The sequence below is a fragment of the Centroberyx affinis genome, unplaced genomic scaffold (genome assembly GCF_046629955.1).
Source record: "Centroberyx affinis isolate AG114_WGS23_722 - 3 ecotype Tasmania unplaced genomic scaffold, CSIRO-AGI_Caff_v1 ptg009216l_1, whole genome shotgun sequence".
Taxonomy (NCBI): domain Eukaryota; kingdom Metazoa; phylum Chordata; class Actinopteri; order Beryciformes; family Berycidae; genus Centroberyx; species Centroberyx affinis.
The window spans coordinates 29,062-43,565 of record NW_027284457.1 but is presented as its reverse complement, the minus strand read 5'-3'; the positions used below and the strand labels follow the sequence as shown (position 1 = coordinate 43,565).

The following is a 14,504-nucleotide window of genomic DNA, read 5'->3' as shown; positions in this document are numbered from 1 at the left end:
ATTCACTTAGCTTCGATTGATAACAGAGTGTTTGGCTCTAATCTGTCTGTAATGGAACCACAGTGCATTTCGGCTAGGCAATTACACACCAATTTCCTTATGGATACCCGATACCTCACCGCTTATACCATGCTATTTCAATTACCCAAGCAGACAGAGAGGTTTTCTCTCCCAGCCTCTTCTGTCCTGTGAATTTAGTTATAGGAAGGCCGAGCTTTTCGGACAACGCGGGTTCTTGTGATTTCAGAGTTGTGCACAGGATCTGACAGGTTCACGGCGCCACAAAGCTGAATGTTTATGGTATAAGTGCAGGGGTGTCAAGTCACCAAACCCTAAGCTATGGCAAAGTCCCTGCATCTAATATCATTTGCTGCCAGAACTTCCCAATCCTAACCCTAACCCATTAGGGACGCAGGTAGACCCACTGTCCTAAACCCTAAACCTTAACCCTAACCCTGTTTTGACTGAATTCTGGGTACAAAAAGGACCACTGACTGATGACTGACAAGATATTATTATTTGGTATATAATTATTAGATGTAGGTCACCAAACTATCAGCTCAGAGGGAGCATTGGTCCTGAACCCGCCCTGATTTTTTCTAAGATTTGGCCTCCAAATAGATTTCTGGTGCAATTTGCTTCATCTTTACTCTCCATTACAATGATAAAAACTAGTTGGATTCACTGAGGCTAAGAAATGGAGGGTGCCACACCTTTCTATACCCAGCTGACACTCAAGCATAAATGGGACACAGTTCTTCTCCTCCTCATCACGGCCAAAGCCTTCAAACGAGACTTCTTTTTGTTCTCTCATAGTGCAAAAACAGCATGATTGCATACAATGCAATAAGGGCAAGGCTTCTCTCATTGCTAGGTTACCCTAGCAACAAGTTACGTAGCAGCGGTCTAGGCGAGGGAGCCACCTCAGAGGAGAAGAGGATGCCTGAGACTGGAGGTGGAGACTAACGGGGAACATTTGAACCAAAAACAAGAAGTCTCAAATGGATCCCGCGTTGTTCCGTTCCCTTTCTAGACGACCAAAATCGAAAAGAATGAATGTACCAACTGCAGCTCAGCCGTAGTGCAATCAGTGATCTTTCAGTTATATAATCTACTGGCCAAAGCATCCGTCAATATTATGCACAAGTGACACACTGTGCTTGCGTGTGATCACGGTCCCACAAAAAGACAAAGAGCACTGGGGTGTGTGTATGGTCTCATCTCCTGTCAGCAGGCATGCTGGGACGCAGCCAGACTGCCTGATCACAGAGGTTCACTCATGGTTTCCAGACAGATACATTCAACTCCTCCTTTATCACCACCGCCCCCCCGCCACACACACACACACACAGGCAGGGAACAGTATTTGAGGTGATTAACCCCAAAAAAATAAAGTCATGGTGTCTCAATTGTCTTAGAGTCACTCCCTAGTACTGTATGAGCATCAGTGACAACACTGGGTGTGTCCATATCAAAATCATCACCGGGTTTCACACTGAGCGGTCTAAGCAGGGATGTAAACCCAAAACCTGCAGTTAATAGTCCCAGACACTATATTGACAGTATATGATTAAAAGCCAGAGTGGGATTCATATCATCTCTGTTCATCAAAACGGCATTCCAGCCATTTTCTTTGTGCCAGACATAACAAAGAAATTTCTCCCCGACGGTGCCATGGTGTGGTGTGAATGATAATTGGGTGAATGTCTCCATCTGGTGCACACTGAGAGGAACTGCGACATTACACAACATGGTAAGTGTGCCATGGCTATTCTGGAAAGTACTGACAAATGAGGGTTCATGCCTTATGCTGCCTTCAAGTGCTCCTCGGAAGAAGTCCCTAAACATCACATCTTGGGTATCATAGACAGCTATATCTTTCCCAGTTGTATTTGCCACATTGCTGGGTCATTTCTGTGAGGTCAACTGGTAAATCTGACATTTCCCACGGCACTTGAAGGCAGCAATACATTGCACTTGCTGTACAGCATACGAAAACTTCCTCAACTCCCTCTGTACCATTGCAAAAAAAACAACAACATAAGTTTAGTTATCAGATTGGGAGTCAAAAGAGTTAGTTTTGAATTATAGCATATACATGTGCATCGGTACATTGGTATCATCATTATCATAACTATCATAATCATTATCAAACCCCATTATCATCATCAATTCAATCATTATCAATCATGCTTTCATTGTCGTAATCATTGTTGTAAACAGGGAAATTGAGGTAAAATTAATAAATTGGTCAATTTCGGCTTTTGGGATTTACCAGCTACTGTACACTGTGGACAAAAAAGTTGCGTGCCCTCATAGCAGATCACATCATCATTCAAATCTTCCCAGTACCGTGGGGCTCGTGCGGAAATAAAGCATACCAAATACAAGGTCAGTTATGTAAAGCTTGTGGATTTTATTATGGCAATTTTCACCACCAGATAGAATCAACACGTGGGATTCAATCCAGCTAAGTAAAATATATGCACCACTTAAGAGAATCAAGACACTACAAAATACACCTCTTGATTTATCACCCCAAAAAGTGTTGATCGTTTTACCTTCGGACAGAACAGTTTCTTGTCAGCGTTAGTACAGCGAAATCGAGAACAGAGGCTCGGCAGCAGCGGGCCGAGGCCTTCCTAGTTGCATTTGTGAAACACAACAAAGACACAGCCACCGCCAAAACATTTTTTTCAAATAGAGACAATTACAGGACACGTCCATCTCTTTGTGGGTATGTGAGTAAATGCAGGTAATCATACAGGCAGCGCGTATGACACACGTGGGTAATACTACAATATATACAGCAGCGGTGATTGGGTAGCTGACACAATGTGAACTCTCGGCTGTTTTTTTTTCCCTAGCTCTCAGCCTCTCGCCTTCGCTCTCGCAGCTCCGGCTATGTGTTGATGAGTGTGAAACAGACTCTCCTCCTTGCGGACTTTCAGGGGGAGGGGGGGGGGAGGCAGAAGGCGAGCGTGCTGCCATTTTCAGCGACTCGAAAACACACCGCGGTAAGTGTTTTGCTCGACGCTTGTTCCCGCGCCCGGTCGGCGGGCATATGCTCCCGACGCAGAGAGAAGCGCGCGTATGGAGCCTCGCGGGCGCTAAAAGTTATTGGCGGACGGACTGAATGCTTTTTCCCCTATGAGGCTGCGTGATCTGCAAAGGTGGCAGGATGTTACGGAAAAAAAAAAAAATGGTTTTCTTTCATTTGCAAGTTAAAGATGTGTTATGGTACCTCCCGTTAAAAACGGAGAGAATACCAGTAGCCCCAAATTTGTTTTTAACAGTACTTCACAGAAAGAGAACACAACACGCATTTTTTCGGTTGTAAACTGCCACTAGGCACATTGTCGGAGGAGACGTGTGGAAAATAAAGAGCTTTTTAAAAGCAGCCTTGAGCAAAAAAAAAAAAAAAAAAAATCTCATTTCTCAGCATTGTAATGAAGCACTGTGTACATTGCTGGCAGTGTAGCACTATTCTTTTTTTTTTTTTAAAGGAATGTATCAAGATATAGATGGTTCTACCCCCTGTCGTTGCACAGTATGGACACCTCAAAAATGGATCAATTCCCTGTTCAAAGGATCAAAACAGTCTGGTGGTGAGGGGTCAAAACTGTACATTTACACCCGAGATATACTGTACAATAGGCCCAGGTTCTCAAACATAGGTCAGACACATCTTCGAAACTCATGTAAGACCAAGAAGAAGTCTTTTTTTCCCTTTCGTATATCATATGTACCATGTGAGGTCAATCAAAAGCCACCCAATACAGGCCACTAGGAACCCAACCCGCCCCCACGCCCCCAACTATTGGCGATGTAAAAATCCGACACATCACTATAAAACAGAAATCAGCAGGAAATGCGAGTGGATAGCACATATTACAGTTTGACTCGTGAGATCTCCATCGGCGAATCTCTTCAGTCTCAAATGGACCATAGAAAAATAGTAGTGTACAGTACACAATCTGCCATCTTCCCCTTTGTTTCTCAGCGTAGTGTCTGCGCAGGTGATCGAATTACCCACCTATACACACACACACGAGCTCATTCGCTCACAACTTAAGTTAACGTCGGAGTCTTTTCGGACAGTGCTGAGCGTGAAACAGTCCTACGTTCCGGGAGTCGTTCCGTCACTTCCCCCCCCCCCCGCCACCCCCCACCCCCCCCTCCCTCTCCGTGGGGGTTCAGCCGCTTTGCAAACAGACGGACTCTTCCACAGGCCGTCGCTCTCTTTCACAAGATCGCCCTCTCATCCTCGTCCCTTCGTCCCTTCTCTCAGGTCATCTCTGCAGGTCTACCCGGGAGGTAAGTACAGGAGTCCCTATGATCCCTCGTTGCCCTCTGAGCTCTCCGGCGGCGCTTGGGGCTCCTCCGCCGTGGGCGACTGGGCCCCTCCCGGACCATCTGCACGCGGAAAAACCCAAAAAGACACGGTAAGAGTTAATGGCGCGTTTACTGAAAGGGGCAATAAGTACGATTTTTACTGCCCCGTAGCACAAAATGACCGTAATATATCTACAGGGGGGTGGATCAATACCAATGACTCAACGATTACTTCACCAGCTGCTGAGATTTCTAGCATTCTGGCCCGTTCTCTGTTTCGGAACAGAATCTCTCCGCCCATTGGAATTTCAGGACACTCCCAATCGACCCCATTTTCTTGATGGAAGCAGTATCTTCCAGCATGACAGGCGGCAGGACGGCCTAGTGAGATGGCCCCCCTATTCGGAGGGCACGGGTTTGATCCCCCCATGTGGACATATCTGCCAAAGTATCCTTGAGCAAGATATTTACCCCCTCCATGCTCCAGGGGACGCTGCGCTATAACTGGCTGACCCTGCACCCCAATCAGAGGGTGAAAAGACTTTTTCCTCCTTGGGGGATTCATAAAGTACGTCAAATAAACAATGCACCTATCAGAAACCTAGCAAAATGAAGTATCTCAAATATGGGGTCCTAGCCTCTACAGTGTGTCCGAAAGTCTACGATCATAGGGGAACTAAGTACGTAAATGCTTGCTTTAGCCAGTTTGCACAGGTATACACACACACACACACACACGCTGTAATAAAAACCTGTTGTACCTTTCAGAGACAGCTCGGCCAGTTTTAGAGGCAGGTCGGTGGGGTTTACGCCCGCTGGAGAGCCCAGGATGTCGGGCAGGGCGTTCCTTCTCCCCGAGCGACCCGAGGAGGCAAAGTCCAACACCGGCTCCACCTCCGTCATCTCAGGACCCCTCTGCAGGAGCGAGAGGAAGAGGGAGACAGTGAACAGGTTTGCAATGTGACTTTTTTCTCTACCCTTAATGAAATACTGCTGTACACCAAGCGGAAGAAGGGTTCTTTGAGGGTTTTTTGGTTAGGGTAGTGGTTCTATATGGAACCGTAATGACTCAAAAAACTTAAGATAATAGTTAAGATAATAGCAAGTATGAAGTATCAAATTACTGTTGTTACTGTAGTGAGAAGCATTTTTGTGTACTGTATTTTTTCTATTCAATTATTATACTTTTATGTTTTGTTCTATTACATTTCTACACTTGTACATTTTAAATCACATCCATTACAGAGTACACATTTTGCAGGCTCTCCAAAGCATTTCACCAGAAAAGGATGCAATGCAAAGTGTAAATTCATCTATATGAACTTCCAAACATCAAATCACATTAACTTATCCATGACAGCAGCTTAGTTAACATTACCTAAAAGGTCTTCCACTTAGCAGCAACATTGGAATATGTTAGCCTGGTTGTTGTCTAGCTAGTGTGCTAGACAACAACCAGGATAGCTGAGCGTGTTATTTTTATAACAATCTGCAAAAATATGTGGAATAGCACATATTGCACATACTAAACTCTATCCTCTCGTCCTTTTTGGGGAAAAATCATGTGTAACAATGTCTATTTTTACAAAGTAGCTCAGTAACTTTTACTTTGAATTGAAATGAGCTACATTTTACTTTTACTTAAGTACATTTTTCCACCAGTAATTTTACTTCTACTTAAGTCAAATTTCAGTGAATTAACAGTACTCCTACTTGCCTCTGATATTTTATTACTCTTTCCACCCCTAATGAGTGGCATATTGAATTACTCCTCCTGAGGAGTAAAAATAAAGTAATGACATTACATTCGAAATGAAAATGAATATCCTAAAAGATTGAGTACTATAGTCATTAAACTTGATATATCTCAGCAAGTAAAATGTACCTAATCCGTTTTGTGATCTGAGCATCAGGAGAAAAGGTTTATCATTGAAGCGGAGGATGCATCTGTCTGGTCTCATGGCAACCAGCAGTTGGGGAGTCAGCTCTAGGCTACACCGGTGACAGGCAGAATTACATCCCCTGTCACACACACACACACGCACACACGCACACACATGCACACACGCGGCGAACTGCTGTTGCTATGGCAACAATGCAGAAAAAGCACCTCTGGCAGGCAAACATATGAGTCCAATCCATTCTCTCACTATCTCACTTTCCCTCCCTGTCTCCCTCTTTTGTTGTGCGGCTCTCTTTAAATAACCATACCTCGTCGTAGAGCAAAATCCCATTTCCTATCTCTCTGTTTCAACAAAGGAGTGACATGTAAAGTTAACATCGACGTGCACGTGCAGCTACAAACCCATGCACACACACATGCACCCAGATCTCCAGAAAAAGGGCCACAGGTTGGCCATCTGTTAGCCTTAAGCACTATTGTAGCTTAGCCATTGAGCTCTTCAGATCAGCTAAAGTAGTGTATTGTGCCCTAGTTTTTTCATCAGCTTCAACATACTCCTTCCAACAGCTTAACATAATCACACGTTCCCCTCCAGTCGACAACCGAGCCCGTTTATTTGCACTCATAGAAAGGGAGGACTGGCTGATATGGGCGTTGCAATGTAAACACAATGAAATGGCTGCTTGTGTGTGGCCTACAGAGGGTGTGTGTACTCGAGCAAATCTATAAATCATGTTTTTTTTTTCTTTTCTCTCATTCTCTCTATCCTCCTCCGTCTCGAATCGTTTTCTTTCATCTTTAACTGCTCTCTTTCTCCACATTCTGGTACAGCTGACCACACAGCTCATGGCCTGATGTTTCCGACAGGTCGCCCTTGCCCACGTCCCTCTAAAGAGGTTGAAACGGTGGTTCTCGAAGTGCGGTCCGGGGACCCACGGGGGTCTTTTGGCGGTGCCAGGGTGCCCGCCCCAAGCAAAAAATGAAGATTTGCTTAATTTGGCTATAATTGAATTCACAAGAAATGATCCCGATTAGAGAATAATCTCCTCATGTACAGTATAGACAGTTATACAGTTGAATACTAAATCAACAACAACAAAAATCTTGCCTGGGACAAAATCCTACTAAATGGGACGGGACGATATATCGAAATTCAATATATCGCGATCCAAAAATGTGACAATACGTATCGTGGGGCAGAGAAATGAATCGCGATATTATCTCCATTTTATTCTGCTGTAGTAATGACAGTAGTTGCAATGTCTGTAGTTGTAGCAGCAATGATGGCTGTACTGAAGCAGTTGGGTAGGATGGTACTGTAGGCGTCCAGGGAGGCCCGGACATTCTTTCACTTCTCCATCTCAGGCCCCACATGTCAAAGCTGCTCTTTGTCCTGGATCAGAAGTCCCGAGCGGGCGGGCCACAATTAGACTCAAAGGGCCCTCCGCTCGCTGCTGTTGCACACTATAGGCAGTGAGACAATAGAGGAGTCTAATCAGGGCCAAGCAGAGCCATCAGGCAGCGGGAGGATGGACACTTCACACGGCTCGTCTCTCCCTCCTCCCTCAGTGTGTCTGACACGCTCGTCAAGCTGGGCAATCAGTTACCAATGAAAAGCCAGGGTTTCTATTGATCTCCGTCATTAGAACTAGGGTTAGACAGATATATCGGTTTGCTGATATAGCGGTTTGATATTGTCCTTTTAAAAATCAGATATCGGGCAGTCATCCACTGCCGATATGATGGCAGCTCCTCCCTAGTGAACATGTTGTTATTATTTTTAGTTCAGATGTCTGACCAGAGAGTTATTTTCTAGATGTCTGACCAGAGAAATCGTTCCAGTGTGGGAGGATTTTACTCAACAGTCTGTAAAACCTGCAGTGAAAACCTGCCTCACTCTGCCTTAAGGAGCTGCTAAACAATTTTGTTAGTAGTATGGATTTCAGTGGGGAGTTTTAGTGTCCCATGATGCTCTAAATGTTGTTTCAGAGGCTTTTCCATCCTGACAAGAATAAAATTCTGAGGGAAAGCGCTGAATTCTTATTATTTTGTTTGGCATGGAAATGCTCAAATTTATTCAGAGTTACTATTAAATACCAGCACAAAATATTGCCTTTCCACAGCTCCAATCCCAAAAATTTCAGTATCGGCCAACAACCCATATCAATCTAATCCTAATTAGAATATCTGGCTGATACCTTTCATTACGCTGTATAATTAAAGTGACATTTCCCTCGGATTAAAAATTGGACAGCCAGTGACATATCATCTGAAACAGGTTTAGTTTACTAGATAATCCAACTACAGTTTAGATAGGATTATCTTGTCAAAACGTTGACCTAGATTCCGTGATTTCCACGCCAGCTCTGTCAGACACTGGAACAAGCTGCAGGTATGTTACGCAACCCGGTAGGGTCGTAAAAGCCTTATGATGGAGGAACTGCCAAGGTGAGGTCAAAGGTCGTTTACAGTGAGGTTGTTAAGGTGCCGAGTGTAAAGGCTAGACAACAAGGCTTCCCTTCTTTTCTCTTTTAGCACTGTGAGTCTGTGGCAGCTCTGCAATTAAATGGGAGCTCATTAATGCAGCAAATTGCTACCTGGGCTATTTCTAAACACACTGACCTCTATAATTAAGCAACAAATTATATGTATTTGAAAACCCCTCTGTCCGATAGGGCCACTGTGCAAAATAATCATGCAGCTAAAATTATTCCCTCATGATATCTTGTCAGCAAATGAAAAAGCCTCTCTCGCGTATCTCTTCTTCTACCTGTTTAACAGGGACGGGGCGATATGTGGAAATTCGATATATCGCGATACGCGATACGTATCACGGGGCAGAAAAATGAATCGTGATATTAGCTCCATTTTATTCTGCTGTAGTAATCACAAACGAGACGGCTTGACCATCATAGTTTCACACGCTCTCCATCCAGATTATTGTCACTTTGTAATGACATTTTTAAATTGTTGTTTACATTCTCGTGAGCCAATGCCATCACTAGAAAGATTTGTGGCTCGGAAATAAACAGAATTCTGCAGTCATACTTTGTTGTCATTGAACTTTTATTTATTACATCGTATTGAATCGTGAACCCCATATCACGTATCGAAGCATATCATGATATAAACATATCATTCCATCCCTACTGTTTAACACAGCAGCTCTGAGAAAAAAAACCAACCAGATCTGTCATCGCTGCAGAACTTGAAACAGCCCTTGTTGAAACCTTTCGCATTCAGCGCTCAAGGGGTAATTTTGACCACAACACCATTCGGGTATAATCTTCCATAGCTCTGAGCGTCAGATTGCACACAGCACTCAACGCCAGCGAGAGTGGGCCTATCCGGAAGGAAGCCTCGCTGGCGTGTAAGAGAGATTGCCTGCGATTTCTAAATGGAAATGCACGTCCGAGGGCCCTGAGCAAGAGTGTCCGGTCTCCTCGACAGACATTTCGCTAAAAGGGGAATGGATGCTTTCGGCACCACGGACAGAGGAAGCTGAGAGGTCGATACTTGGACTTCCTGCATCCGGACCAACCAGAGCGTTCCCGTCTCTCTTGTATGTAGCATCAAACCAATCTCCATTCAAAAATCGGGCAAATTTCCCTTGCTTATCGGCAAACGCTACACGCCTCGTAGGACAAATCATTGCGATCCACTCTTCAGTTCGGCCTCCATCTAATACACCAAGCGGCTCTAACTTCAATAAAATTTCAACTTTTATAACTGCTTCGTCGGTTATTCCCACTATCTTCTACCATCAGAATACACCATGGAGGGCAGTAGCGATGTGCTGAGTTTACCAGAAGACCCTGATGATTCGTAAAAAGGTCTAAGTTATGTTCTTGGAGGTGTGCAAAATCACCAATAACCCTAAAAGAATCTCATTAGTCTGGGTTTCAATGGAGAGTTTTAGTGTCCCATGATGGTCTAAATGCTGTTTCAGAGGCTTTTCGACTCTGACAAGAATAATAATCTGTGAAAACACTGAATTTTTGTAATTTCTAAAGATTGTTTATGGCATGAAAATGGTCAGGTTGATAGATATGGGATATTGGTACAAAATATCAGCGTTGGCAGCTTTAAGTACAAAAATATTGGTATTGGTATCAGACTTCAAAAACCCATATCAGTCGAACCCTACTTCTCTCCATACAGAAGACAATGACACACATCAGCGCTATGAGCCACCCAGCCAGTCCCATGCATGCAGCACAGACCCACGCTGCCTGAGGCTGAACTCCATTCTGTTTCTCATCAATCTAACACTAGCAGTGTGACATCCAGGGAGAAGCAAGTCACAGTCTTTGCACAGACAGCCAGCTCCACTGTAATGTGTAAATTACATAAATAATAGGACTGAACCTGCCTTGCCCTCACAAAGCGATGTGTGGCAACTGATAATGTAATAACTACCAAAATATGTAATAATTATGTCAACGAGTATTAAAATGTCCTAAATTAGTCAAAATGAGTCCATGTGTCCCTGGTAGATTATTGGCTCTTGTGCTCCATGCTAGCACTTATGCTTAGTGATACTAGGCCACTAGTATTAGTCAAAGTAAGCAGACTGTTAGCATGGAGCCAGCTATCACTCAACATAGTGTATGCTAAAGTGTTACCATGGAGCCTACTATGGAGCCTATCACTCAACATAGTGTATGCTAAAGTGTTAGCATGGAGCCTACTATGGAGCCTATCACTCAACATAGTGTATGCTAAAGTGTTACCATGGAGCCTACTATGGAGCCTATCACTCAACATAGTGTATGCTAAAGTGTTAGCATGGAGCCTACTATCACTCAACATAGTGTATGCTAAAGTGTTAGCATGGAGCCTACTATCACTCAACATAGTGTATGCTAAAGTGTTAGCATGGAGCCTACTATCACTCGGTACCATGCCATTGTTCTGACAGCCCATTATTCTGAAACCCCAATAGTCCGAAAACTCCATGCCTGGCTCCATCCACAACCGTGGCTTCTGACAGCCTTGACCGTAAGCTTGCTCTAACCCTAACCTCAGTGACCCCATGCCTCAACCCAACCACCTCCGGGATAACGGGCTGTCGGACAAATGGGCTTTCGGTCCAGTGGGTGGACATTTTTCGGACTATCGGGGTTTCAGAATAATGGGCCGTCGGAACAATGGGCAGTCCCCTATCACTCAACATAGTGTATGCTAAAGTGTTAGCATGGAATGCCGGAGCCAATTACCTACAGGGACACATGGATGATTTTGGTGCCTGTGTTCTCACCACTTGATGGGACAATCTCCCAAAAACTTAAATCCTTTAACCAGCAACAATTAAATGGTATTACATTTTCTGGTAATTTATGACATCAGCGGGTTTCATTACATTTGCAACCCATTTAGAGAGACGTTTAATTAAATATTGACAAGTTGCCACTGTGGAGGTATTTTCAGCCGCAGAGCATTAGTTCAGCTAAGGTCACTTCACTCTCTTTCAAGCAACCTCATTTTTTACTCTCTCTCTCTCTCCCTCTAACTATGTAGCAAAAATTATTGGTTAGCAACAGTAAGTAGGAATAGTAATTGGTCTCTTGAAGTAATCCAAAGCCAGCTTCCTTCTAGGTGAGCAACTGATGCTTACATTTACTTTTACTAGGATTGCCGTCTCTGTTCTCTTTGCTCTCTCTGTCTTCTCCAGCACACGGAATAGCATCAGCCTCACGTTCACCACAGCGAATCCCTAACACAGAGTGCTAGTCAGTAAGGCCAGGAGGGGGGGGATTAGGTCAGAAAACTGCAGAGGGAATGATGTTTACAGAGCCGGCGAAGACGTGTGAAGTTTGAGATGAATAAATAATGCCCGGGATTACTCCCTCGCTATTTTTAGTTCCTCATTCCCCGTGATTATTTCCTGTCCCTCTGCCATTTTTCCCCCCCCGTTATCCTAAAGCTTAACGTGCCCTAGCTGCCATGGAAACGGCACCATTGTTATAGGCGGCTATATGGTGGAGGAGGGGAGGCAAGGCAGAGGCAGACTATCTTTATATTCTGTACGTTGGCCTTTCCGCTCGTGGAATTGTCTGAATCTTTCAGTCGGATGAAGATGAAGAGACGAAGCCCTGCGGATGGGGGAAATTTGACTCGTTGCAGCTGCAAATAGTAATAGGAGACAGCGAAGAAAAAAAACAGAATATAAATACACAACCAATTATAACACAGGAACATGTTGCGTTGAAATGCATAAATGAAAAAAAGAACTAAATCACAGCATTATGATACAGCAGATGCAGTATAAGTGATATCAAGGTATCTGCAATATATATGAGAAAGAATCTGAAGAAAATGAATATGCTTAATGCTTGGTGTTCGCATTAACAGGTCTACAGAAGCTCATGCATATGCACAGAAAGTTGGAAGGTGAAGCGCGACATGACATCAGCGCTGCATTTTCAAAAAGCTGGGGGTTTTTCCCCCCCCCCTCCTGCGTTTTTTTTTTCTTCTGAGCAGCAGTACAGAGAGAGAGAGAGAGAGAGTCTAAGAGACACAAAGAGGGTAGACTGATCTAATGAGACAGCGTGATCACACCCTCCCTTACATCCCAGCAGATCTCTCCCCCCCCTCCCCCTCCTCCCCCCAACACACACACACACACACACACACACACTCCGTCTTTCCGCTGATCCCCCGGCCTTTTTCTCACCGCGGCTGCCTGCTTTTCATGTTCTCAGGAGCTCGCAGACGAAGACGCATCGGCGGAGACTTTCATTTCGGGGATAATTTGCTGAGGGGAGAGATCTTTTTTTCGGAGCGGGAATCCAGTCGAGGTCTCGTCCTCTAACCGGTCCGTGCGCGTCTCGAAATGACAGCATCCTCCCCTCCGAAACAAGTTCCCGCTGTAGCATCCGCCGAATGCGAATGCGGCGGTTCTCAACGTGGGGCCCGGGGACCACCGGGGGTCCTTGAGGGCGTTCCAAGGGGGTCCCCGGCCAAAGATGAATTGTTAAACTTCACCATTATTTCATTTACAAGAAGTGAACACAAGTAGAGAATGTAGAAGAATGACTGTTTTGATCATAGCTTCACTGTTATCTCTCTACCTACAATACAGATAGTCATGGGATTTGTACATTAGAGGTCCTTGATATGAAAAAGGATGAGAATCACTGGACTGATGTATGGGTTTGCTGATGTATCAGGCTGGTATTGGACTTTTGCTGAAACTCAGCCAGTCAATGTCCACCTCTGAAATGATCTGATGGAGTGAGTGTGTTTTTATTATTAGACGTCTGACCAGAGGAATCGTTCCAGTGTGGTGTGGGAGGATTTTACTCAACAGTCTGCAGCGAAACCTGCCTCACATTGCCTTAAGGAGCTGCTAACCCACCTAAGAGAGTTTCATTAGTCTGGAATTCAATGGAGAGTTTTTGTGTCCCGTGATGCTCTAAATGCTGTTTCAGAGGCTTTTCCACCCTGACAGTTCTGGGGGAAACTAAGTAATTGTATGTTTTTCAGCATGAAAATGGCAAATATTAGAATTTCTGCACAAAATATCACCTATCGGCAGCTTCGGTCCGACAAATACTGGCCTTCAAAACCCTATATCAGTCGAAGGACAGAAATTTGTGGTAAACAGGTCCACAGTGCGTTTCCCCTCCCTGCACTTCGAATGTCACTTACAGTAAAAGCAAGCCGCTCTTTCTGTAAATTAACTATGTTCTAATGTCCAATAACGAAAACAAACCATTATGTGGAATGAATGAGGCGGGGGGATGGGGGGGGGGACGGGGAAGCGTGCGGAGGCAGAGTACCCTCTACGTTGCCAAATGTGAGACAGATTGCGCGGCGTTTCACAGGGTCAACCGCAACAATGGACGCGCCGCTATTTAGAGCAATTAGCATACTTGACAGAGAGCGGTAAAGAACGGCCGGGCAGGCATCCCTGGCGTAGGCTTCGGGGAATGATGTGTAGCATGAGTATATAACATGGCAGCAACAGCAAAACACACCCATTAGTCTGGTGTCGCCGGGACACAAATGGCCGCGATATATTCCGAGGTCGGACACGTGAGGCGCAAAAAACATGTCGTCTTCGCCCTCTGTCCTGTTTTAGCCTGGTATTGAGCGGACGTGCCATACCAGTATTGGTATTGACGCGTCCCGAATCAGTGTAATTGGACTAAGTGAAAGTGCGCATAGACCGGGGGGGGGGGGGGGGGGGCCTTGGACGCCCATCTTCGGCGACCTTCTTCGATCCACGGCCGATGTACTTTAATATCAGACCGCAGCCAAG

At 44.8% G+C, this 14,504-nt stretch overlaps 1 protein-coding gene across 1 annotated transcript; it reads right to left on the bottom strand.

Annotated features, from left to right (window-relative positions):
• Positions 1 to 4,333: 4,333 nt before the first annotated feature.
• LOC139640368 (cAMP-dependent protein kinase inhibitor beta-like) lies at positions 4,334 to 5,238 on the bottom strand. The gene is made up of 2 exons (XM_071514560.1): positions 5,097 to 5,238; positions 4,334 to 4,416 (listed from the first exon to the last, which is right to left on the bottom strand). The coding sequence occupies exons 1-2, from the start codon at positions 5,236 to 5,238 to the stop codon at positions 4,334 to 4,336; spliced, it is 225 nt and encodes a 74-aa protein (XP_071370661.1).
• Between the last annotated feature and the right edge of the window lie 9,266 nt (positions 5,239 to 14,504).

What these genes read in the sequence shown, in the direction of transcription:
- LOC139640368 (XM_071514560.1), bottom strand. Translation starts at nt 5,238, where the DNA reads ATGACGGAGGTGGAGCCGGTGTTGGACTTTGCCTCCTCGGGTCGCTCG. An exon ending in GGCCGAGCTGTCTCTGAAAG is followed by an intron (nt 4,417 to 5,096) that starts GTACAACAGGTT and finishes TTCCGCGTGCAG; the next exon opens with ATGGTCCGGGAGGGGCCCAG.